This window comes from Pezoporus occidentalis, unplaced genomic scaffold, assembly GCF_034315485.1.
Source record: "Pezoporus occidentalis ecotype Australia unplaced genomic scaffold, CSIRO_AGI_Poc_V1 ctg12, whole genome shotgun sequence".
In the NCBI taxonomy this organism is placed as follows: domain Eukaryota; kingdom Metazoa; phylum Chordata; class Aves; order Psittaciformes; family Psittacidae; genus Pezoporus; species Pezoporus occidentalis.
In genome coordinates this window covers 6171496-6197976 of record NW_026912994.1, presented here as the reverse complement: position 1 = coordinate 6197976, position 26481 = coordinate 6171496, and the positions used below count along the sequence as shown (strand labels likewise).

Here is a 26481-nt window from a genome sequence, read left to right as displayed (position 1 = left end):
CCCTGGGCATTAGATTAATAATGTTTAGGTTGCTGTCTATCTTCATTTCTTGACCAACTGCAATTTCAGATTCTAGGGTTTGGTTGTTTTGTTTTGGTCTGCTTCCTGCAGAGGGGAAATTTTTAAGGGATCTTTACTGTGTGGATTCTTTAATCTCAGACTACATTATTGCATCAGGCTTTCAGGGCTATCCAACTCCTAATTTTCACAAAACTTGTAGTAGCTCAATGATCTTCTTGTTCTCCCACTTCTGTCACATTAGCTTGAAATCAGACGACAAGTTCAAAAGTCATTAAGGGGACACAGACAGATACCAGGATCATCTAAGCCTCATTTCCTTAGTAAACTAAATTAACGTTTCAGATGGTGTCTGGTTCTCATTGCTCGCAGTCTAGACAAAACAGGCATCCACAAAGCAAGCATTGTATTAGAGCTGAAATTCATTTTTATCTTTACTCCATTTTCACAGAAAAGAAATTGTAACTTCACAATAAAAATAATTTTAAATGGTTTTGGAGACAGCTGAGGAGAATGGTTACAGAAGTAGCAGCTTTTCATTTCTGTGTTTCCAGATTTATTCCAGCATAGGACAATACTGATCAAAAGCCAGGAGTGTCTACATGTAGGTCTCATTAGATGGATTCCCACTGCAGACAACACTGCAAAGCCATTTTGATTCTTAGAAGCTATCTCGAAATTGTCTTTTGGGGCTAACCAACCTTCCCAATGGTTACAGGTGATGAGGAAGAAACCTGTATTAAGACATTAAAAAGTAAATATTATATAAAAGTTGCAAATCAGCCTATAGGTGTATGTGTGGTGGCAGGAGGACATGAGCATCAACCTGCAAACTAAGTTTGAAGTGGGGGGGGCGGGGGGGAGGGAAGCGGGAGAAATGCAGACAAAGGAGTAGCTTTGAAGTACTCTCCAGTGTCACAGCTGAAGGATGCAATCAACAGAAATCAAAAAGGAACATGGATGGATATTGCTTTATAAGTGCTCATAAAAAATGGATGTGCATTGAGACAGCTATAACAAGCTGAATGCTGTGAGTTAATCCATACTTTTTTCACAAGAGCACTGAAGCTAATACATACTGGCATTAGCTTCAGTAATTACTCTATGCAGGTGCATACATTTGCTATGCCTGTAGAGAGCTTTGATGCTGCTCCAATAGAAGTTGTTAGCTGGGGAAGAAAAGCAGCTGTGGATAGGTATTTTGTACCTGGCATTCATTAAGACATTTAGTATATACCTCAGCTGGAGAAGCTAGAATTCAACTCTGGTAAAAGTATGTACTCTGTGGCTTTTGTTTCTGGAAGTGCTTCTGATACAGAAGACTATTATTCCACCATCAGGATGACCAAAATATTAGTCTTTTTAAAACAATGTTGTGGCTGTAGGATTTTTTTTTGCCTTTAGATGTGCATGTAAATATACATATGTTTTTCTGTGTGGTTGTATTTAGCACTAAGGCAGTATTTAGTTGTTAAGCAGAAGGCTGAGATCTTTCCAAGCCTTAATCTGGAAAAAGACTGCTAGTTTGCCTCTCTGACCTCCAAAACAGACTAAAATGTCACTGCAATGCAGACGTCAACTATGATTATTATTTTCAAAACCAATTCCTTTGAATGAGCTTGAAGTATTTGAAGATTGAGGACTTCGACAGCTCAGAGGGCTAAATATGTTTTTGGTGAACTACAGAAATAAAAGAGTGGAGCAGAAATATCAGAACCAGCAAATTCTTCTATTTTCAAGCTTTTTGCAAATTTTCAGATATGTATTAACCACAGCTTACTTACAGCCCAGACCTCTGGTGTCATTTCATCAGGATGGATATTTATACTGGAGTGTTTCAAAATGTCTACCATAAAGATAAAGAAATAAAACCAGGCCCCCAAAAAGACAATAGGAAAGATGTGAGATACAGGTGAATTACGGCAATCTATGGCTGTTTATCAGTATGCTTGCTAGAACAAATAAGATTCAGTGTTTTTCCCATACTCAGAAACTTACTTCTACACAGAAAGTGTCTCATTAAAGATACCTTGATAGTTTTATGAAGTAGGGTGTGGTTTTTTTAAGATCTAGAAGTATTTCTGGTACATGCTAATAATTCCTAAAGCAGATTATTGCTCAGACTACTACTCTCACTGGTAGTACTGATTTAGCACCCTCATGGTCCGCCTTCTCAGAAATGATGAGTGTTTCAATAGAGGGAACAACCTTGCCAACTTACTATAGTTTCTAGGTAGGGGTGAGAAGCATGGAAAAAGAATGAACATTTCTATATGTCAACAGAAAGCGTTGAGCTCCAGGTTTGCCAATTCCCAATCCTTTCATAGACATTAAACAAAACCAGTTATAATTTTACCTCTGAATGAAAGAGGTTTTCTACCAGCTGTCTTTCTCTGAATACAGATGAATTGGAAAACATGCTCTCTTCAGTTGACACACTGAATTCATTTCATTCTGAAGCATCCAAAAGGCTGATCTTAGAAACAATCCAAAAAAGACTCCAAAATCAACCCCCCCAAAAAACTGCTGGAAAAAACCCTCTTGGCATATATGTTTTGCTGCTAGAGTTTCATTTTTCAACTGAAACTGTTTGACATGTTTATCTGTTGCACATATTGTTTTATCCTGGAGTACGTGTTCATTAGCGACATAAATGTGTCTCTCGTGTTAGCTGAAAAATTGGAAATTAGAGGTAGCCTAGTCACATCAAAGTGAAATATTTTGACCAGATCTATGCAACTCAAGAAACATTTAAATTTCTTTACTGCAGACTTTTACAATATAATTTGATTTGGGCTGCTTTCTATATCTCAGCTTCCTTGCTTTTAAGTGGAGGTTCTAACAAGAATTAATTACATATGTTGTTTGCCCATTTGTACTAGACCTTCAGGATTACAAGATTTACACTGTCTTTTCCTTTACTCATATCCCTCATCTTCTAAACCAAAGAATCTAGTTTGCAGTCTTTCAGCCTCATCACAATACATATAATTATGTTGACCAGAGTCACACTGGACTCGTATTCATCAGTAGAGTCATTCAAGTGCTAAATGATTTGTAACAAATCTTGTATTTAAAGCTTTAACGGTTTCTCTTGTGCAATAGATTTTTTTTTCTTTGAGAACATTTCAAGGTAATTTATTATATGACTAAAGAACTGAGCATGTGAGTGACTTTGTGCAAGGAGCTATGGCTTTTAATAAGTTAATCGCATTAAGGCAAATGTAATGATAGGCTGAAAGCAGAAAGTAGTCAAATAGATCCAAAACCACATGCTAAGCAAAAAACCTACATGCTGTCATTATATATTGAAAATCACCTAAGTACTAACAGATCAACTGTTGTTAATACCTCTCTACCTGAAGCTTTAGGCTCTAAAGCAGCTATTGGAAAGCCTATTTCCTCTTTACACACAATCTTTACCCCAGGCATAAGCTTTGTCCAGAGCTCATTTGGCTTCAATAAAGCTGAATAACAAATGTTAGTATTTTTACGCAAGTAACATAATCTGCTTTCAATGTGGCTATGCATGTGTGCAGTCTAAGATCATTAAGAAGGGATAGTAGAATTGTGAAATTGCATATGGTACTAAAGAAAGCATGTCAAGTTCTCCCATTATCTTGCCTACCAATAAAAGACTATGGAATATCAACTGAAACTTCAAGGCAATATATTTACAATTCAACAAGATACCACTTATTATGTCAGAATACAAATAGCTTCCAAAGTGCTCTGTCTCATTTCATTGAAGCCAAAAGGCTAAAAGTATAAAAAAAAACCAAAAACCACAATTAGCTACCTGTTTGGGTGTTAAGAATTTCTTTAGTTTTGTTACAGATTGTGTGTGAGTGCTCACAGGATATAAACTCACAGTTCAGGATTTACCATTAATTGCATCGGAGCACTATAGTCAGACTGAAAGTTCTTTAAAAGTCAGGAAACAAAGATGCTGTGATGCAGAGCCAAGCTAAAATTTAAAAAAATATATAGAGGGAGAGAAAACAGAAAAATAATTAAGCTCACATTGATGGTACGTAGGGAATTGTTGCAAAGCAACTAGAAACAGGCCTAAAAAACAATGAAAGAAGGAAAACGTAGTTTTGGAAGATATAAATTGATAGGTCTAAGAGAAAATAATATTGTCAAGAGGTAGGAAGGACCTTGGGAAGCTTCACTAGTAAAAAAAAACAGCAAACCAAACTTAAAAGTTTTGTTAAATAAAAATGAGAAAATAAAATGCAAAATAAAATGAGTAATCTGGAAAGGATGGGGGAGAGAACTGCAAGGGTAAAAGTGAGAGAATTTGTGAGCTGAGATAAAGACAGTTTAACAGGTAAAGCAAGGCACACAAGCAAAGAAAACAAGGCATTCATTCACTGCTTCTTATCATCAGGCAGGTAATAAGCCATCTCCAGGAAAGCAGGGCTCCATCAAGAATAACAGTGACTTGGGAAGACAAAGCCCCATCACTCGAAATGTGCCCCCTTCTTCTTCCCTCAGCTTTATATGCTGAGCATGACGTTATATAGTATGGGGTATCCCTTTGGTCAGCTGTCCTGGATGTGTCCCCTCCCAACTCCTTGCATATCCCCCAACCTATCGCTGGTTGGGTGAGGAGCAGAAAAGGCCTTGGATCTCTGTAAGCACTGCTCAGCAATAACAGAAACATCCCTGTATTAATCAACACTGTTTGCAGCACAAATCCAAAACACATCCCTCTACTAGCTGCTAGGAAGGAAATTAACCCAGCCAAAATTAGCACATGTGGGTAGAGTGTCACTGCCAAGGGAGGCCTGGTTCCCTAGATGCCTTGGGGATGGCTGTCTCTGGAGTTCTGCATTCAGGTCTGGGCACTTTGATCACTGCTACAGAGCTGAAATCTTGAAAGTGTATCAGAGAAGATTGTGTAGGAGCTGGAACCTGACTCATGAGCAAAGGTAGTAAGTTACTCAACAGTCTGGGTAAATTATGCCTACTGGAGCAGTCAAACAGTCACTAGCCACATTTAAATAGTCTTAGAAGATGACAGCCTAGGGCTTCCTCATGTCACTGGCTCTCTTTTCACTTTCTGACCCTTGCCTGAGGGCATTATTAACATCTGGCTTCTCTGTGTCTTGGAAGGTGATGCCACTAGTCTCCAAAGTGACCTTCACAGACTGATGAGAAATTATCCCATCTCCTAGCATCCCACATACATCTTACATTGCAGGCACCCAAGGGCATTATATCTGCACTACTGTTTTAATTAGATTTGACGTTTCCAAAGAAACAGCATACCTCTTGCCTGCTAGAGCTAACCGGAATCCTTTGTAGGGCCAGTCATGCTTAAACAACAAAAAAAAAAGGCATTCTAGCAACAGTTCTTTGAAAATACAATTGCAGATGAGAAGCCTAAAAGTAATAGAATATAAATTGTGATGACACCTAACTGTGAAGTTGTCCCTCAGGTGTTTCAATGACTCAAACATCCTGGAAATGGAAAGACAGACAATCTAACCAGACACTTGTTTGCTGCTGTGGGTTGTGCAGAATGTTTTTTCCCCCTTTATCTAAGAATGAAATTTTCTCTCTATTTCACCTCTCACTCTCTCTTATCTGTTTCTAATCCCAGCCTGACTTTCACTTCCATTCACTGTGACTATAATAAGTTGGGCCCATGCCCTTTACTTGAGCAATGAGGGAAGAGATGGTATTCCTAGATATGTATCTCTCTAATAAAACAGGCAGTACTATCTTACTTTGCAATCTTTAGAGCATTCATTCATGCTTATATGAGTTTTCAGATGATCAGAATGATACCAGGAAAGCAACAAAGCTTCAAAAGTCCTAGAAAAAAAAAAGTCAAAGCACGTAAAGTCACATAACATAGCAAGGTTTTACTGTATGTATGTCTTACAAAATGTACAATCTTCACTTTGTTTTGAGCTTTTCAGGAAAATTGCATATCAGACGTAATGATGCAGGCAACAGGTCCAGCATCAGAGCTCAGCAGTGCAGGAGGAAGACCTTTCCCAGGCATCTCCAGCTCTACATAGGAATTTCTCTTGAGAGACCAGGACCATCACAGTCACCAACTCGCACCTTCTCCAGAAGTCTAGAGCATCTTTTTAAGCTTATCTTTCACCAAAACATATTTATTAGTGTTAAAGACAATAAATAGGACAAAAGCATGATTTCCTACAAATGTGTTTGGTATATCCAATGCTCAGGTAAAAGACTGCTGCCAGAGTCCCACTATCAGACAAACAATACAATCATATGAAGAAAAATGCTTATTAAAATTACTGCTGAAAACAAGTTTAGCAGGATGGTTAACCATAATTCCTTGCTCGGCCTAATTAAGAAAAGTGAGAATGTTCAAGGAACTCCTTAGAACAAGTAATCTAAAGCTACCAGGAGCTGTTCCTGAATGCTAACTCCTGGGAACCTATAGCTGTGTTGCCATCTGCCAGTCAAAATAGAATGTGGTGGAGTGAAAGTGTTCTGATTTATACCTGTCTCAACAAATAAACCTAGGCTTTATTTTATGTATTAGTTTGTAGGTGTGGTTTAATGGTTAGCAAAAAGATGAAGGTTGCTGCAGTTAAAGCTTGCTTATGATTTTCTGACTTGTTTTATGGGTACAATTTTAGAATTCTTTCAATTACTATTCTGTATTCCTTAGGTCTTTGTCTAATCTCCAAAGACTTTACTTCATTGAAAATATATAATGTAATGATAACTCTAGTGAAAAGTTGTCTATAGTCTTACATTATATATGAAGCCTTTTTAGAGGTATAGTGATAAATTGCAATGACTTCATTTTGAAATGCGTAAGAGGAAACTGTTCATTTTGCTCTCACTGTTAAGTATATTCAGCTTTATATAGAGCTTATGTCTGTGATCAGGGCTAAGCTAGTGATTTGTGTTTCTCTTTACGTAGTGACAGAAAAAGTGGCCAGGAAAGCAAAGCTTTCATCTTCAAAAAATCCAAAGCAAGTTCTATAGCTTGTAGTATTGATGCCACATTGCTGGGATGATTTTTACAGCATTTCTTTAAAACTGATTTCCTGTTACTGGACACAGGTTGTAGCTGGTGCATAACTGAAAAGGGGGAGAACGGGTTGTTTTTTTTTTAAATTTAAAAATCATGCCTCAGTTTCATATCTTTTTGGATTGTGAGTAGCTTCACTAATAAGTATCAGTCCTTGATCTGACTGGAAGCAGATTCAGAATATTTGTGCAAAGGCAGCCCTTCAGTGTTATAATAAATGACTGATCAGAGTATGTGTCTGACTGGCAAAATGCTTTCTTTGTTCCAGAAGCACTACACACAAACCTGCATTTATCACAAAGTCTCAAACCTTTGTTCATTTTTGTTAACCGTTTCTGTACATAGGAAAGCTCTCTCTTGTAAGAAATGGACCAGGAGACATCATCCTGGTACTGATCCCTCGGTGGAAAGAATATGATGATAAAAGAGTAACACAGTGATTCTGAATTAACACACAGGTCACACATCTAATGGCTGCACAGATTTCAGTGTGGCGATTATTGCTAGTTGTGCTCTATCTGTAGATAAAATACCTGCTGCTCTCAGCAAAGGAGGCTAAGGACTATGAAGTTAAATCTTTCTCCTTATCTATTTTGGGAGGACCCTTTAAGTCCCCAAGCCTCTGGAAAAAAAAAACACTTTTCAATAATATCTGGTTACCCCTCTAGTCATAGGACTAATACTATCTAGATTAATGGAAGCCTTCAGTGAACACATTGGGACTGAAGCATGAAAATATTGCAATTATCAATTATGGGCAGAGTAGGAAGAACAGAAAAACTGCAAATTTAGTTAAAGCATCCCTTGAGCTATTAGTTTCTCTATTAAATAGTGTAAGCACTGAATAATCTAATAAATACATGTTCTGATGCTAAAACTGAGATGCAGAGTTGCCTTTGCATGCTTGGAACCAGAACACACTGATTTCAAGCACAGAAACCTCTATGAGCATTCTTTGGGGAACTTGGCTTGGAAATAGAGTGACCCTGGAAGTTAGAAATGTGATTTATAATGAACTACCCACAGACATTCAGATGCCATTACAGTAAGAGTTTGTTTCCTTTGATGCATAACTGAGGAAGACTTTTATCCCAGTAAGGGTTTCATTGGAAGAAAGGTGGAAGCAGAACCATGTACAACATGGTATTTTCAAAGGAAGAAGTTCAGCAGGAAGGAAAGGCAGAGGCTTTAACATATGAGCATAAAGCCACAAAGATTAGACCAAGAAATGCACAACTGTTCCAGAAAAAAAAGTGCAGTCTTCTCAGTGTTAACAGAATGATGTTTCCCAGTTTCATCAAACCTAACTGCAATAACACATAGAAGGAGTGCACGAATTGTAATCTTCATTTGTCAGTGTTTGCAAAAGGTGGATGGGAACAAGACTAGTTAATGTCCCCTTAAACTGTCAGAATAATTTCTTTAAAATCTTGCAAAACCACAGTCATTAAATCTTTAATGACTAGGCATACTACACAGCCAGACTGTCTAGCGCATAGGCTGAGAATGATCAACTTCAAACCCTGTGACCCAAGTAATGAATCTTCTTGCAAGCCTGTAAAGTAATCTTCAAAAAGAAAAGGGTGTTTTTTTGGAACCCTGATTTTTGAACAAAACCCAGGCACTGTAAAATGACTTCCATTTGCTGTCGTCCCAGGTCTCTGTACAAGGAAAACCAGTCTTTCAGTAAATTTAGGCTAGGTATGTTCCTATTTAAAAGGTAAAGAAGCTTCTGCTCAGTTACTTCAGCAGAGAAGATCAGCCAAAGAAGCCAACTGGGGGGAAATTTCCAGACTTTTAGAAGTGGTATCTGGATTTTAGAAGCAAAATGTTTCTCATTGTGGCTTCTGTGGGATGAAATGACTGATGAAACAGTGTATTTGGAAGATGTGGCCAAATCCAAAGTAACCATTTTCTGCAGCATGGCTGGATGACAACAGCTTTTGTTGTAGCTGGGTAAAACTGTGTTTAGAAATGCCCAGAGCTGTTTACAAAGGAATAAAATTAAATCAGCATCAGATAACTTTTAGAAATGGCCCCTTTTGTATTGTCACAAAATGTAGAAGTCATGCAAGATCATACTTGAACACCCTTAAGCAAGAAGGGGCTAGTACTGCAAGGACTATGTCCTGTCACTTTTGGAACCTTTGGTGGAAGTTTCTGAGAAGACCAACAGAATAGACTTAACAAACATCTCAGTAATTTGAAATATTAATGGTGAACATGTGGTGTAACTGCAGTTAATTAAGCGCTGATAAAAGAATCTGAGCGTAAACAATTACACACTCCCCAGAATATTTCCTGAGTGGCACTAACAATAGCAGCTCTTCCATACATGGCCTGAGACAGTCTGCATGAACGGTGTCAGTGGGTTTGTGGTGATGATTCCTGCTCATTCCCACAGCCAGCTGCTAGGAGAGAGGCTCTGCTGTAGCAAATGTGCTGTGAGCCTGGCACTTGAAGTGGTGCTTTCTCAGGGGATGATCTTAACCCTTTGGTGTTGGGTACACTATCAGATGGCAGGGACAGAAGTGAAGACAGTGCTAGCCTGCAAGGGGGTGTTCTGTGTGTGTTCATCAAACACAGTAAATGAATGGAGCTGGGCCATTCCTCAGTCCATACACATGCTGCTGGCTATTGTTTCAGCGGGCATTGCTGTCGGCATTGCTGCCTATGCTTGCAGAGGGAAGGTAGGTATCTGTGACTCCTTGAGGTGGGACATCTCAGAGGCTTCTCAACAGCACAGCAGTTGTTGCAGGACCCTGTTCAGGAATGCTCCTGCGAAGAACTAGGGAGCTTGAACAGGCAAATGCCTACATTTGCTCAGTATATGTTACACTGGGCAAATGGGATTGTTGATGAACAAGTTTTTTAAAAAAATAGTGCTTTTGAAAGAACTCACTTCAAAATCTGATACAAACTTGTCATTCCTTAGTCAATGGCTGCTATGAAAGTAATCACAAGCCCTGGCCCGGGGACCAGTGTGGGAGATAAAAATGCCATGGTGAAAAATTCCTTGAACAGAAATGCAGACTTTGGTTGAAGACAAAGGGCTGGAGAGAGCTCAACATCATGTTGAACTGCTGCATCCCTGCAGACTGGGAGGGAAAGGGGATGAAGGTTGAGGAAATGTACGGGAACATCTGCACAGAGCAATAATTCTGTGTTGTCTCTGTGAAGTCTTGGGGTGAGCAGAGCAGAGCTCCTGGCCCTGCTTTGCCTGTGTTTCTTGGAAAGGGGGCATTAGGACAAGGGTGATGTTGGGATGACCTTAGTTCTGAGACTAACTATGAATGAGAACTGGCATTCCCTAGAGGAATAAAGAGAACCTGAAACTGATGATAAAGCTATTTATATTCTAGATTATGCCAAGAAAAATATTTTACACTTCGCTTAATAACGTAATTGCAAGTCCAAAACCATCACTACAAGTTTCTAAATACAGAACAGAATCTGGGAGGAGGCAATAAGAAAATATATGTTTTGGCTGTTTGATTGCAGCAGACAAGTGGCCAGAATTCATCATGGGCTTGGACAAAATCAGGAGTCTTAAAAGAAGCAATACTTCTAAGTAGTCTTTAGACATGCAAATACTTAAAGAGCCTATAAACACCATAATATCAACTGTAGCACAGAAGGTCACTACAATTTAACTAGTTTAAGCTGCTCTTTTTCCAGTCAGTAAAGCAATGTTTTAACACTGTCTTTGGAGAACAGTGTAAAAACTTCAGTAATGGATGCTCACATGCATGCAAAAGGAGATTTTCAGCACGTGTCGTTGCTGGTGAACTTGCAGTACTATTGGTGTCACTTCATGACTAGAGGTTATTCTACGGCTGTGCACCATGACAAGTCTTGTGTGTGGCCAGGGAAAGCATTTAAGAGTACAGCTGGAGAACTTACAGAATATTCTCTCCACTCTGTGTCCTGATAAACATAATACATTTGCAAAAGTATTTGGTTTTCCATTCAGTTTGGTGTTTGGTCTTCAAACTGCATAGAACCATTTAGTTGGAAAAGACCTTTAAGATCATCAAGTCCAATCATTACACCAGGACCACCAAGTCCACCACTAAACCATGTCACTAAGGGCTTCATCTATAGTTTCTGAACACTTCCAAGGACAGCAATTCCACCATTGCCCTGAGCAGTCTGTTCCGATGACCGACCATTCTCTCAGTGAAAAAATCTTTCCCAACATTCAGCCTAAACCTCCCCTGGTACAGCCTGAGGCTGTTACCTCTTGTCCCATCACTCGGTGGTTGGGAGAAGAGACTGGTCACCTCCTCTCTCCATCCTCCTTTCAGAGCTGTAGAGAGCAATAAGGTCCACCCCCGGGCCTTTTCTTTTCAAGTCTAAACAACCCCAGTTCCCTCAGCCATTCCCATAAAACTTGTGCTCCAGACCCTTCACCAGCTCTGTTGCCCTTCTCTGGACCTGCACCAGCAACTCAACCCTTGCTAAGGATGCTGGCATAAGTTGATGACTTAAGAAAGGTACTTGAGGCATCAGTAGCAATTACTGTTAATTCCATAAAATGCAGAATGAGCTGTCAAACCTTCCTTCTATACAGAGGTAAATGTTGCCATTTGTCAACATATGGTGTCCCAGGTAGCTGATTTACACACACAGTTGCAGCACTGGCTTCACTTCAGCAAGTAAGGCTTCTTTGTTCCTTATGATATCTTTGACTGACTGGGACACAGTTGTAAAGCAGCAATCTTTTGTATAAATATTCTCCAATTCTTTGAATGAGACACTGGACTATAGACAATCATTGCTCAAGAAGTCAAAGCAAGGAATTACATGGGTTAAACTCAGGTACCCTGGATTTTGGAGCAGTGCCAAACTTTTCCCTATTCCATAAGGAAAAGGGTTTGCAAAAGGAAAATGACTGTTAAGAGCTTGATGAAATGTGTTTTAAGAGTTGCTTTCCATATCACTGGAAAGTGCAGATGTCGGCTTCACAGAATATGCTTTGTAAAAATGAAACTCCTGTATCTTCTCTCTTGTGGCTAAAAGAAAAACCTAGAAAAGGCTACGTGAGAACTCAAGTTACAGCTGCTGGGCTGTTCCTTGCAAGTTAATCCTTGGAACAGGAGAGAGGTTTCACAGCAGCCATTACTGAGCATAGAACCATGATTTTATATTGAATATACAAATTTCCTATAGCCCTCATATTTGGAGACTGATAGAGAGACGAACAGAACCAGACACCAGTTTTGCTGACCAAACTGGAAAGTTCTTCTGAACAATTGTCTGTATGAGCAATTAGCTTCTTGTAATAAGAACTCCACAGCCCAACTAGTTGTGCTTTTTCAGCTTGGCCTCGTCAAGTTCAATTTGTAAATACTGAAAATACACTATAAGTTATAATTACTTACAATAGAACTGTATTAAAGACTCCCTTTTCCTGTTTCCTTTTTTACTTCTCCTCCCAAGAGAAGGATACATATTACAAACCTCCTCATATCCCATTACCCCAGAAAGATTTTCCAGTAGTCATCTCACTCTTTGAACTTTGCAACGATGAATAGGACACAAGTAAGATGGTGTAACATCTTCCCCCACTGAGATAAAAGTGAATGCAAATGCTCTCAATGAGAATATGCTTGGACATCTTGACACCACAGCTGCTTTAAACAGATTGCAACTAGCTTTGGCCATCACAAATACCCTCATTCAAATGGAGTCCTAACTGCAAGAAGAAAACTGAATTAGTGTATCTACTAATGACTATCCTTCCAATCTTTTCTCAGCCTTCTTGTGAGTTTTAAAGACTAGGATTTATTGTAGCTTATCTTTAAGCCATACCAGAATCATAAATTCTTTTCTTCTACACTGAAACTGCTTGTAAGTAATTAAAACCTGTTCACTTTCATACCATCAACCTTATTTTGAATTTGAGCATGAGTAGTGGAAGAGTACTAAGAAATCCAGGCCAAGCCTTAAAAGCATTCTAAATCACTGAAGTCAGTATTTAGTCTAACTTTCCTTTTTTGAAGCAGGAGTGCCAGTTGGCATCTTTTGCAATATGTGTTGTCTTCATACCTTTTTATTGCTCACTTACCAGTAACTAAAATAATCACAGAACTGCTTCACAGCACAATGCATGGACAGTGCCCTAACTTTAAAATGTGCTAATTCAAGCAAGTAACCGTGGAAGAAAATAAAATACTTCAAAGTAGTAAAACTTGGGACTTTGTCTTGCATGGAAACATAAAAGAAAAGGCCAGTACCAGGAAGCACATTGTTTTCAAGGAAAACAAATAAGCAATGCCACTGAAAAAGCAGTCTTAAATTCAGGTCCTTATACTGATGTTTACCCTGAAGAAACATGAGACACAAAACCCAGCTTTTAAGTGATGCAAGGGTGCAAGAGGAAAGAATGATAGCAATAACACCACCCTCCCACACCTCTAACTTAAAAGCTTGCAAGACACATATTCTTGACACCAAGATATGGAAAGCCCTGTCACAAATAACAGACTGCATTAATTCCCCTCTCACCTCCTGTTTCTGTGGGAGCCAGTTTGGGTGGCTCAGTCCAGACTTTCTGTATTTATGCCTAACAAATGTCTGACACCTCAACAACTGTGGCATTTCCATGACTTCCTCACACTGTATATTCTAACACTTTGCTAACTGTACTGGTTTGCCACCTTTCACTAATGCCTAATTTTTTTCTTTTGTGTCAGCTGAAGCCTGTTACTGCTTCTGTTTCTCAGCATCAGTCTGTTCTGTGCTCATCCACGGGCACCATGTTCTCTTAATTTAGATAAAATCAAACATTTGTAGAATCCGTGACCTAAACCAGAACTGTAGAAAGGAACAGATCATTGATTGTTCTTTCCTTCCCCTCACCTGGACTCTCCATTTAATCAACTTCTTTCTTCAAGAACAACGCTCAAAACTGAAATCTAAGTTTCACCAGGGATAAGTGATAAAGGATTACTTCATGTATGTTATGGGATATACCATATACTGCAAATCCTGTATGGTGGCTGCATTTTTCTGGTGGAACAGCATGGTCTTGACTTGGCACCTGTAGCTCTCAATGTTCCTGCAGAGGTACTCTGTAGCTAGCTCTTCCCTGACCTCCACCTGTGGAACCTCTTGCCCATGTATGGTACCTTCCAATTGTTCTTTGGGGAAAAGAGAAGAAAAAATAAAGAACTAAACCAGTAACTAAGGACATTCAATTTAACCTTCTGCACCCACGTTCCTCTTTAAAAAAAGACAAACAACTCTGAGAGACCCATCTTGTCAAGGCAGGACACTTAAGTTCAAGACATTGACTCACACTGATCTACCTTAAAACCACAGACTGCTGTGAGGTGAAAGCTGTGTAGAAATCCTACCTGTGCTGAACCAGTACCCCTGCAACCCTTCACATATATACTGCTGTTCAAGTCTGAGACCAAGACTAGACCCAGCAGCACCTAGGCTCCATTCAGGAGTTTAGAAATTCAGGGGATCTACTCCAAACCTCATGACTCAATGGGTGGGTCTCCCTTACCCTTTTGTGCCTTTGGTTTCTGTATGAATTGTTTTAGCTTGATTTTACCTCCGTTTTCCTTTGTATGTTTCATCCATGCAGTAAGTAATAGAGTGAACCTTGCCATCAAACATTAAGTCATGCTTTTACAAATTCATATTAAACCTACTCTATTGTAACTACTGTAAAATTATTCGCCTTTGATGGTGATTCTTCGGGCAATCCTAAACCACTCAATTTTGTGTCAAAAAATATTTTTTGTGATAAAACCCAATTTGGGAGCTGAATAAAACAGTCATATTCACCTGTTTCTTTGATGTAGACACTACTGTTCATTGTGAACCAGAGGAAGGAGCTAGTTTCTTGAAACACAGAGTCATAGCCATGGAAAATAAGTATGTTTCCAATTTTGTAACAGTCAAACGATAATGAAATTAAGATTTGTCTTTATCACACCGGACTTCAAATCTCTACTAATGCTGTTCTTATTACTTTGAAAAAGCACATGGAAAAAGCACACAGGTGTACTTTATCATTTAATAGAAAAACTGTACTGCCAACAGTACACTGGTTTCTTAAACAGCTATAAAGTGCTATGCTAAGACTTAATTTTGCAATTAAGGAGTATAAACCTAAGTCATCATTTACAAAAAGGCATTTTTCTACACACTCAAACCAGTGTGTAGGTCTAAGAATTAATTTTGCAATGAAAGAGTATAAAACCAAGTCATAATTTAGTTATTATATCTAGTTATCTCAAGATGTACACATCAAAAGAAGCAGCACCACAGCTTAATGAGGAACAAATCCCATCCATAATTTAAACAGCTAGAAGCCAGTCATTTAATATCAAAAATACAAACACTTGTAGCAGTTCCATGCTTGTTAATACACTTCAGAAAAAACTAAATAATCCAATCAAGTGCACCCCATTTTATTTCCTCATACTTATTGCCTGATCATGCTATTTTGCAGAGTTCTTTGTAACTTAGCTATGTTGGCATCCAAAGCTGCTAAGCTGTTCTTAAAGTCCTCTTCATCTCGAGAAGTAAAAGTTGAGTAAGAGGATGCACTCCTTTCAGACTTCCCAGATATATCATCAAATGAAATGGAACTGAGATCAGCTATTTCACTGCCTTTTTTCTGAGAAATTTCTTTCAGAAATAGCATTGGCATGCAAGGGTATCTACCAGGCTGAGGTTGGTCTGCTTTATCTGTGAAGTCTTTCATAGCTCCATTTGGAATGCCTGTTGGCCTCATCTGGACTTTTTCTCCTTCTGGCTTCACTTTGTCCCCTGTAACTTCAAACGAGTTTTCCATAGTCTTTTTCACGTTGTACCCCGTACTTAATTTATGCAGAAGAGTTGGACCCTTTGAGATCTCATATCCATCCTGCGGCACAGAGTTAGAAACCTCACAGTGGTAGTCCAACATCTTAGAAGACCCTCTACTCCAGGGTTGCACACCAGTTCTTTCAGAGGTTGGCTGCTGTTTTATAGAAGCACCACTAGTCAATGCAATATAAACAGTCTCATCCAACTTGTTTTGGTCATCTAGTAAAGTCCCAGAATCACTGGCTGTTTCTGCATCTTGCTTCAGTGAGGTTTGTTGTGTTCTGGGAGTTGATGCTCCTTCTTCTGAGAATGCACCGTTTATTTTACTTCCTTCTACAGCAAACTCTTCACAGGCTAAATTTTGGATTTGTAATTCTCCAATTTTATTTGACAACTGAGGTTCTGTATCTGGCAAAATATGATCCATTTCTAATTTTTTAAGAAAAGTGATTACTGAAGTACTTCCAGGAAATGGATCAGGTTGCATCTGCTTTTTGTAGTCTTCCAAAAGGGACTGTGAGAGACCTTTTTCAGATTTGGGTCTAATGTTGTCTGCTGTAAGGTCAGAGAGAAGTTTGGCCATACTGCCCTGCAAGGTTCTGTTAAGATCAATTAATCAAATTTAAAGATAGTTACTAAAAGAATAAAAAATTAAAAGCTTTTATATAACACCGAAAGTTTAGATTTATCAGACTGCAGCAAAGCTAAAATTCTGTTGCTACACATTATAAAATGAAGCATAAATGCAGTGCATGACCAAATTCAAAGTTTAATTTTTTTTCTGCAGCTCAGCTCAATGTGCCTATAAAGTAACCAAAAACAGCACAACCCAATGATGCTCTTGGTTTACCTGCTGTGAGTACTACAAAATGAAACAAACTGGTATCAATAAACTGTTACAAAGCGTATACAAACAGTTATCAAAATCAGTAAGAATGTTTTTCTGAATTATTCTTCCCACTACACCTAAATTAATAAATAAATTCTTCTAATTTTCTGCTTTGTACATCAAAATAAATGAATGCTTAAATGTTTATGTATATAGTATATACATATACACATAGTAAGACATCACTATACTACCATCTGGTGGTCAGTGTAGTAATCACAGAACTGTGTGATGGGTCTGAAGTTCTACTACAGGATCTCAAGTGTTGATTTAAAAATATTCTGCCATTCCAATCGGTATCAACAATAAAAAAGACAGAAACAGTTTCACTTCCTGTGCACATCAGGTCCAAACACGATGTGTGTGGGGGAAAGAAAGGGAAACAAAACACATGACATGTCAATACCTGGTTAATTCACGCAGTCTGTCAACTTCTGCATCACGCTGACGTAACGTTATACCCAAAATCTTATTTTCTTTCTCTGAAGCTTCTAGCTTAAACTGAAAGCTCTTCACGTTTGCTAGTGCCTCTTCCAGTTCTAAAACACCAAGAAGAATTTTCCTTATTATTTAAGTTTTAAAACATTAAATGAAGAATAAACAAATTCAAAACACATACCAATCTTGAGCCTGGTAGAATGAATGTCATAATGTTGTTTGTTTTCAAGCAATTCTACTTCTTTATCTTGAATATTTTTTGCAAGACGTTTATTTTCCTCTTTCTGACTTTCTATTATTTTAAACAGTTCTTCATTTTTTGCTTGCAGTGACTCAAGGCCTTTCAGTGATTCTTTCAATTGACTCTGGAGCATCATATTCAAGGACTGCAAAGAAACTACTACCAAAAATAAAACAAAGTTTGTTTTGTGCAGTACAGTTTGAATTTCTAAATCTGAGTTTTAAAATAATTTTGGCAATATGAATTTTGCTTATAGATAGAAGGGGTTTTTGAGGCAGCAGGATAAAAGTAAAGCTTCCTTCTTAATTATCTGTTATCTTCATTTTAAGAGGAACAAAAGGAAAGATAATCTTCTCAGCAGCTGAAGAGCTGTCTCGCTATGTGGAGTCTAAAGAGGCACAACAATACATGCAAGTGCAGTCACCTGATTAGAACCACAACACTTAGTTCAATTACCACTAAAGGGCACAATACATACTGTTATTTTTTTATTTTTATATATATATCCTTATATATATGTAAACAAAGCTTTAACAAAAATGCTCCTAACAAGCATCATCTTCTATTAGTACCTTACATTCATAGTTGCAGCTCTGTCCAGGTATCTTTTCACTTCTTTCTCGTTCCCCAAGTTGCTGGTTTAATATTCTGAGTCTCCTATATATGAATTGTGAAAAAGCACAAATGTAGAGAGTTCAGAATAAGTTCAAAACTGCTGCATTTTAAATCAGTTTGGTAAGAAGTTGCTATCGAGAATTAAATGTCACAATGTTTCAGAAATATAAAAGTTTTAATAATGCATTTTTCTTACATTCCTATATTTCTTCAACAAAAAAGACCCTTTAAAAATTCTGGTAAATGTCTTTCTGTTCTTAAACAAAATGCTACCCAGTTATGCATTTGAGAGCTCCCCTGAGAGATTTTTTTGCCTTTGAGAATCCACTACAAAAAGAATATAAGCAGGCTATCTTGCTACTGCAGTTTTCAGAGAGAATGATACATTGATCCCACCCAGACAAAGGCCCAATAACAATGTAACTGATGCTACTAAAACATCAGTATTAACCAAAGTCTTGATATGTGTGAATTATTTAAACAATACAAGCTTACCAACACACGTTCTAATATATAAATACTGAACAGACAAGAATGAAAGCGCTGTAACACACGTAACAATAAAACATTCAATTTAGAATACCAGTGAGACACTTCAGGTGCATTTGGAGTGAATACAGAATCCTTGACAAGTTACTAACCTACGCAGCTGTGCATTTTCACTCCTGAGAGGCTGTAAAGTTAGGGCTATTTCAGCTTGCACATTTGTACTTCCCACTACAGCTGGGAGCAGTGATACAGAGTCTTCAATTTCACTCATCAACCTTAACATTTCCAAATCATCTGCAAGAGGTGAGGGGAAATAAAAGACATATAAACCTGTAATATGACAGTAATATTTTATATAAGACTAAGCAGTTTACAAAGTGATCAACTTTTTTTCCATGAATACCTCCTCTTTATTTTAACTGTATTTGTTTACGTACAATTGTTAAGCCTGACTACGAAAACAGTCCACCATCTCTCTGACCAACTTGGTGGGACGGCTGTTGCAATCTGTCTACACTGCTCCCATTCTCAGGCGAAAACAGTGTATATGAAATAAAAACATTCTTTACTCTAGATGTTATGAAAACATTCAAATACTCCAAAAATGATTTCATACTTATCCAGAGTGAAATACAAAGCTATAGCAGTTGTGGAAAACCACTGTAAGATGTCACATACCAGACACGTACCATTTCAAAAAACTGAAGGGCTCATTCAACACAGCTCTTGTGTTATTTGTATGTAATCAACCTACTACGTAATGACAGTGTCCCTCACCTTGATCTGTTACCAGCGCTCTGAGCTCTCCCAGGAGATACTTTACAGTCTTAACTTGATGGGCTGTTTCTTCTGGACTCTCTTCTCTACAGTTTGGAACTTCATTCACAGAACTTGTCTTGCAGCTTGCATCTCTCACTGGGGCTACATCAAGTACATTCAACTCATCTTCTTTTTTGACCATATCCTCATTGTGTTCTTCAGAAGTATCCTCCTCCTCGTTACTTGAGGCATTATGTTTTGCTGGACAGTGACAATGGCACTTCTGTTCAGTCCTGCCGTTCATCACGTCATGTGATTGTAAGAGGGCCAGGTGAGCTTGTATGCATCGGATCAAATCTACTTCTTTTATCTGTTGTTTGTGGTTTGGGATCACCTCTCCATCAGAAGATGATGGGATCAGTGCAGGCACTGTAGAGTTACTTGATACACCTGATGCTATACAAGGGATCACACTAGGATGAGCAGTAGCAGACTGTATTTGCACAGCAGTAGTAGAAGCAGCAGAAACTACTGGGCAAACCACAGGTCCTCCCATCTTTGGAATACATTCATTGCCACTGTCTACAGGAACATCCTACATAAAGAATATTTCTATTAAAAAAATTAACATGATTCTTTTTTAAAACTTAAAAATAAAAACCAAACAAAACACTACCTTTGACTCTACATAGTCTTGATCAATACTTTGCAAATTGTAAAAGCAACTACAACTCATTCATTGCATAATTTCCCAGTATATTAAGGAGTAATTAAATTGTAAATCTAGTTTAATAACCTTTATCTTAAATATTATTGGCAACATTAAAGCACAATTCTTTTACAGCTGTTCTGTAAAGACAAAGCCTCAGCAGTGTTTTGTTGATTTTTTTTCATTATGAACACTCATTTCTTGAATCAAAGCAGAACATGGAAGAAATAAAAGACAACACTGTTACCTTTCAGTATTTTAATTAGATGAACTTCTTAAAAGTCAAGAACAGCACTAGCTATACATGGACTGCCTACAGATGGAAGGGATGTCTACAGTCTTACAGTTTCAAAGTGCAAGCCCTTTACCACATTTCCCAAGGTGGTTGCTGGTACTCTCCATTAGTTCTATGCTATACCCTGAAACGTACAAGTATTTTAAAATGATACTCTAAGATATTACAGTGTCTGAAGAAATAATCAACTTCATTATTGGCAGGAAAAAGCTACACATGAAACATTATTTATCAGGATTTGGTTAATACTAATAAACGTGCATTACTGAGAATTATTAACAGTAATGAATTATTTCCTACACCTTTCATGTTTGCTGTCCATTACAGAATTCACCACAAAGAAACAATCAGCCACTTGAAATGCCTCTACTTTCATTTTTTGGTGTCTATATGAAATGACTTTAAATAGCAGTATTTTCTCTCATTACTTATTCAGTTCAGCACTAGAGGTTGAAATATGCAAATATTTTCTTTAAGGAAAATTATTACATACACCCTAGAAAACCCATGCACTTCACTGCATGCATAAATAAATAGGCAGTGCTAATTTTAAATGCTTATTAATAGTCAGAATCAAGCTTTTACTTACTGACTGAGTAGATAAGGGATGAGCTGAATGCTGAAGGGTCAGGGCTGATGTGCAAGTAGGTAATTGATAATTAAAAGCTGTAGCATTTTGACATCCTAAAAGAAAATGACACTCATCTATCAGGGCAATTTGGGGCAAAATTTATACAGTAAAACAGAGGGCTCTGCATTCGTACTTCTACTAACCGTGATTTGAGGTAAGAAAAGGAGTTACAGGAGGAGTTTTGTTACTGTTGTGTGGTGGTTGGCCAGTTATCAGAGACATCTGAGTTTGCACATGCTCGCACGGTTTCTGATGCAACACAGGAGAGTACTGACTGCAAGGTGAGTGAATTGGTTGAATCATCTGGTTCTTTGCTGCACTGGGAAGTTCTCTCTCAGTAAAAGGTGTAGTGGATGAGGCAAGTTTTCTATTTGATACTGGCACTATAGAGAAAGAAAGAACAAAAAACCCAGCTGAAGCTGGCCATCTTCTTGATCTATATAAACCCACTGTGTTGGCAGGCAGACTCTGGCAGGTTCTTTTGAAAAAGTAAAGCGAAAGATTCTACAGCCTAAGATTCCTGTCAAATTTTTACTCACCAGCAAATTAACCCATCATTTCTTATTTCCAGACAGAACAACCTAAGCCAGTTGGACAAACAGCTGTCTTTGAAGGAAGCAGAGAGACCTAATCCTACAAAAAGTTGGTTCCAAAACACAGTTTTTAAAATCTCTGCTTAGCTGCATCTTAGCTTTTAAACAATTTGGAATAGCCCATGCCAAAGCACTTTCCAAAAGTAATTTTTTTTATGTTGGGTATAACTATTTTTACAGTGCTGGAAAGATACCAGCTATGCAATCACCTTCCACAATTCACAAAATGGACATTCTGCTACACATGTAGTCTACACACCCCTCCTGCCTACTGGAATAGATATTACACAAAAGAAATGGGGTGGAGAGACAAACGCTAAGAAAAATTGAAATATTTCAACCGAGAGCAACCTGACCTGCAGCACTCCATCTACCTTTCTATTTAAACACCCTGGCCACTAAACCATTTGAGTTCTTACTATTTATTGCAACACTTCCCTGCTTCCAGAAACTGATCTTTGAGAAAAGCCTGCTGGACACCTAACTCCAGGACAGTTTATAGCTGTGTATCCCAAACAGAGACTAAGCACTCTAATGCTTCACTGTCCAAAAGAAAAAGGACATGGGTATTATCATTCTCTACACTTCTACCAGCTAAACTTGATGATGTTGGTATTTGTAAACACACTCAATTTTCTTCCCTGTATATGAAGATCAAACATTTTTGAGTTTTAGTAACCATTTAAGGTTTCCTTTTGTAGGTTCAGCCATGGATCATTCCATAACAAATGACAATTATCTGAAGCCTTGTTCTTGACATGTAAGTTGAGAAGTCTCTCAACGTTGTTTGAGAAAAAAACAAGCCCAAGAAAGCCCACTTACCAACATCTTTTCGGATGTGTGAAGAAGTAATGGGTTTTTTCAACCCTTTCTTCTTGGAAGCATTTCCTTTAGTTAGCAAAGGCTTGGAAGTAATTTTCATGGAAGTTCTTTTCCCAGCTTGTTTATGCATAGCCTCCCTTCCTAGTATTAGTTGAAAGAAAACTAGTTAACAAATCAAAACAGTCTTACAAACAATAAAAACATAACAAATTTTCAATAGGTACAACCTGTAGCCTCGCTTTGCAAGATATTCTTCAGTAAGGCTGCACAATGATCCAGTCCATTATGAATAGTATCAACCTGCACAAAGAATACTGTGGTCAGAAAAGAAGTACCACTGTTTTCTTTCAGTAAACTAAGATACTATTTTAGAGGGGAGTGCTCCCCACACTGTCACCTGAAAAAGAACAACCAATAACCAGCAAAACCCTGTCATGTTCCATGGGTTACTTTTTAATTACAAGCAAGTTTACAAACACGCAAATTTTGAAAATAACTGAATTGTGTTGCTGCACACATGACTATTTGCTGGATTTCATGCTTTGGTAATTGATTGTATATGGTTTTATTCTAATTTCCATTAAGCTATTATCTACAGCCTATTTCTATTTGGGAGATAACTGACTTATCACTACACGAAAAACAGTACTGCAGCACTTACTCTATACAACTCACTCTTTTCAGCACAAAACCTAAGAAATATGGTTATATTTCTGCCAGGGTCAGCCCTTGCCTGTAAAGAGTGTGTTTGCAAAATATATCCTCTGCCTTAATGAGATTTGTCAGAGCCAAACTCACTGCACACAAAGCTAACTTGCTTGTATCTGCAAGATGCAGTGTAGGGATGCTCTTGCTTAGCACTGTAGGAACTATTTCTAGTACAGATGCAGCAGTATCTAAATTAACTCATTTTCTATTATTCAAAATATTCTGATTTCTCTTCTCTTCAAATAACAGAGATGACTGTATTAAAAGGTCATCTAATTACCTGATTGCCAAAACCAGTGGAATAGACAGAGTTTCCAGAATTCATATCAGAATAACTTCCTTTTTTTAAGCCACACCTGAAAAAGTCAAATCCACTGTTTATATCACCTCCTTAATACACAGCAAAGTAAAAAATTTACTTTATTCAATAATACAAGCTAAAGTAATTTTATCTAGAAACAAAGCTTTCTTTTTCTGAACACTCTGCATTGCTGCAACAAATACTTAGCAGATATTAACAGCTTATGTCAAATGGGAATTCAGCCTTTACTCAACAGTCTAACGCATGGCTAATAAGTATAAATATTCAATGTTTTATACATAAAACATGCAGAGAAAGTCAACCCTGTGTTTCTACAGAAAAAAGTTTCTCTTCTCATGAGCTGCTTAGAACCCGGCCGTACTGCCTTGCCACTGAAAACATATTCTGAAATATACAAAGAATTTCTGGCTAGTTGTGAGCTGTAAGTATAAGGTTCCCAAACACCAAAATGTATGCTGTCTTAGCACTCATGATTAAGTTCTTACTGTTTTCTTCCATTTGCTAATTTAGCTGCTCCTGTTAGCCTTCCAGAAGACGGTACCTGTTGATTACAGAAACATACTCTGATTTTCATAAAGTACTTTCACAGAATAACTGAAGACTACCACTACCCACCAATTCCAAGAACTTTTGCCAAGGCAGAACAGTTAAAGACAACTTACTCCTCTCAGACCAAGGAGGGAGCCCACTGATGGAGTTACAGACTCAATCTTGTAGTTTTCTTTTCACAAAACATACATTTACAGCATGAAGATTTAATAATTGCCACAGCATTCTACAGATATGCTAATCAACTACAAGGCCAAGGGCTGACATAACAAACATACATTCCAGACTGAAACTGAGCTCGGTAAATATACACCTGAACTCTGGGGAATTTAAGCACGAACTACGGCCCCAGCACAAACCTCGCGCACACCCAAGCCCGAAGAACCCCAGAACAGTGAGCTCGCTGCGACACACACAGACCCGCTGAGCTCTGAGGAAAGGCTGCTGGGCTCAGCCCAGGAAGCAAAGCCAGTGCCGGAGGCCCCACTGCCCCCTCAGCAGTCTTTAAGCCGACTGCGAGCCCCGCAGTCGGCGGGGACACCTCTCTCCCCGCTCCGAGAGAACCAGGAGCGTAACGCGGCCGAGCCCGCAGGCTGACCCCAAGCCAGCCACACGCACACACCTCACAAAACCGCAGCCCGCTCGCCATAACCTCAGCAGGGGCCGATGCAGGGGCGGGACCACTCACCGGCCGTCTCACGCCGGCCAATCCCGAGCCTGCCTGGCTGACGGACGGGACGGGTGTTACAGAGGGGCGGGGCTAACACCTCCCAGGCTTGTCCCGCTCGGCGGCTCCTTCCTGCGCGCTGGCGGCCGCTGGCGCGGGAAAGGGAAGGAGTTGCGTTAAGGAGCGCGGTCGGGGATTGGTGAAGAATGAGCGTCGAGGAGCCAATCGTAGGAGAGAATAAAGAGCGGGCGGGGGTAAGGCGCGCTGTGTGGATGTCAGTCACTGTGGCGTGCTCGGGGTAGACGGTTCGTCTCACAGGATCAGAGAATAACCCAGGTTGGAAAAGACATTTAAGAGCAAGTCCAACCCTTTACCCCAGGACAACTAAACCGTATCACTGAGGGCCTCATCTACACGGTGTTTGAACACTTCCAGGGATGGTGATTCTGCCACTGCTCTGGGCAGCCTGTTCCAATACCTGATTATGCTTTCTGTGAAGAAGTATTTCCTAATATCCAATCTAAACCTCCCCTGGTGCAGATTGAGGCTGTTACCTCTTGTGCTATGATTTGATACGTGGGAGAAGAGACCAACCCCACCTCACTACATCCTCCTTTCAGGTAGTTGTAAAGAGCAATAAGGTGCCCCCTAAGCCTTCTCTTTTCCAGACTGAACACCATAAAGTCCCTCATAAGATTTACTCCCCAGACCCTTCACTGGTTTCATTGACCTTTTCTGGACCTGCTCCAGCACCTCAGTGTCTCTCTTGTAGTGAGGGGCCCAGAACAGAACACAGGATTCTAGGTATGGCCCAAGTGCCAGGTACAGTGGGATTCAGGACTTGGCTTTCCTGCCTTGTTCCCGCTGAGCAGCCCCTCACCTGCCCCTCCATAAGGGAAAAAGTCACCTCCCATAGCTGGATCTTCCCCTTCCAGCGCTGTCCTCCCAAGGCATGCTCTCTGGTGCATTATGGATCTTTTGTGAACAACAGGGCCTGTGGGGCAGAGGTTCTGTGCACTCATAAAATAAAATACATGGAAAAGTGGACAGTGCAGATGGGTGGGCTGCCCTGAAGGAAAAGTAGGGCATCACAAGGGATACTGCTGGTAAAACTACCTCAGGGCCTCTGCTTGCTTGTACAGTCCCTGTCCTGCAAGTCCTCAGGGGCACAAAAGCTAAAAGCAGGCTGGTAGCAAGTCCAAGGGAACTGTTGATGCTTTGTGTATAGGCTAAACCTGGCAGTCCTTTGTTCTCCACTCTGGCTTTCAGCTAGTGTTAAATGTCCTCTGGCAATCCCTCAAAACACCAGTGTACAGGGATCATAAAGGATGGTGCCTCAGGTTTCACACACACACAGAGTGGCATATTAGTATTCTGTGTACCTTAATTTTTATTAGCTGAATAAATAGACCTTCTGAAAACATATCACTGAAAGCAATTACATTTACTCAGGCTGAAATTGCTACATTACTATGTTATTAAGAGTGCTATAGCAGAAGTGCCTATAAATATTCAACATCTGTGCTCTCCCAATGTGTAAATTGTATTGTTATTAGGTATTACTGTGTTAATATTTGCATTAAAACTATGCTCAACTTGAATTTAAATTATATTATGAAGATATTTGGGGAAAAAAAAAAAAAAACACAACAAACCAAACCAAACCAAACCAACAACAACAAAAAGCCTCAAACAACAGAAACGTTTTCTGGCAAGAATTTGGAGACTGCTTCATTTTTTCTCTTTGAAAAATTTTAAATAAGATCGCTATAATAGAGGAACAGCTGAATTCTGTTCCTTAAAGAACATCTAGTTTTTTAGAATTACCTTAAAGATCATCTACTTCCAACACCTCTGCCATGAGCAGGGAC

General features: G+C 38.9%; 1 protein-coding gene across 5 annotated transcripts; it reads right to left on the bottom strand.

Moving 5' to 3' along the window:
* Positions 1–15072: 15072 nt before the first annotated feature.
* On the bottom strand, positions 15073–24622 carry CCDC14 (coiled-coil domain containing 14). Of its 5 annotated transcripts, none has more exons than XM_062607065.1 (13): positions 24566–24622; positions 23880–23935; positions 23353–23428; positions 22592–22664; positions 22365–22505; positions 21093–21332; positions 20908–21002; positions 19333–19909; positions 18708–18849; positions 18029–18108; positions 17392–17610; positions 17179–17311; positions 15073–16482 (listed from the first exon to the last, which is right to left on the bottom strand). In XM_062607065.1, exons 1-13 carry the CDS (start codon positions 24590–24592, stop codon positions 15498–15500), a joined length of 2844 nt encoding a protein of 947 aa, XP_062463049.1. In that variant the 5' UTR covers positions 24593–24622; the 3' UTR covers positions 15073–15497. The 5 variants fall into 5 exon arrangements, with proteins under 5 accessions (XP_062463049.1, XP_062463050.1, XP_062463046.1 ...); XM_062607066.1 differs by lacking the exon at positions 24566–24622 and adding an exon at positions 24364–24507; XM_062607062.1 differs by lacking the exon at positions 24566–24622 and having other exon boundaries at positions 23880–24190.
* Between the last annotated feature and the right edge of the window lie 1859 nt (positions 24623–26481).

Excerpts from the sequence above, each read along its gene's own strand:
- CCDC14 (XM_062607062.1), bottom strand. The coding sequence starts at position 23,968 with ATGAAAATCAGAGTATGTTTCTGTAATCAACAGGTACCGTCTTCTGGA. Across the intron at positions 18,850-19,332 it reads AGCGCTGGTAACAGATCAAG|ATGATTTGGAAATGTTAAGG; the intron begins GTGAGGGACACT and ends CACCTCTTGCAG. Across the intron at positions 17,611-18,028 it reads ACAGAGCTGCAACTATGAAT|TAGTTTCTTTGCAGTCCTTG; the intron begins GTAAGGTACTAA and ends TATTTTTGGTAG.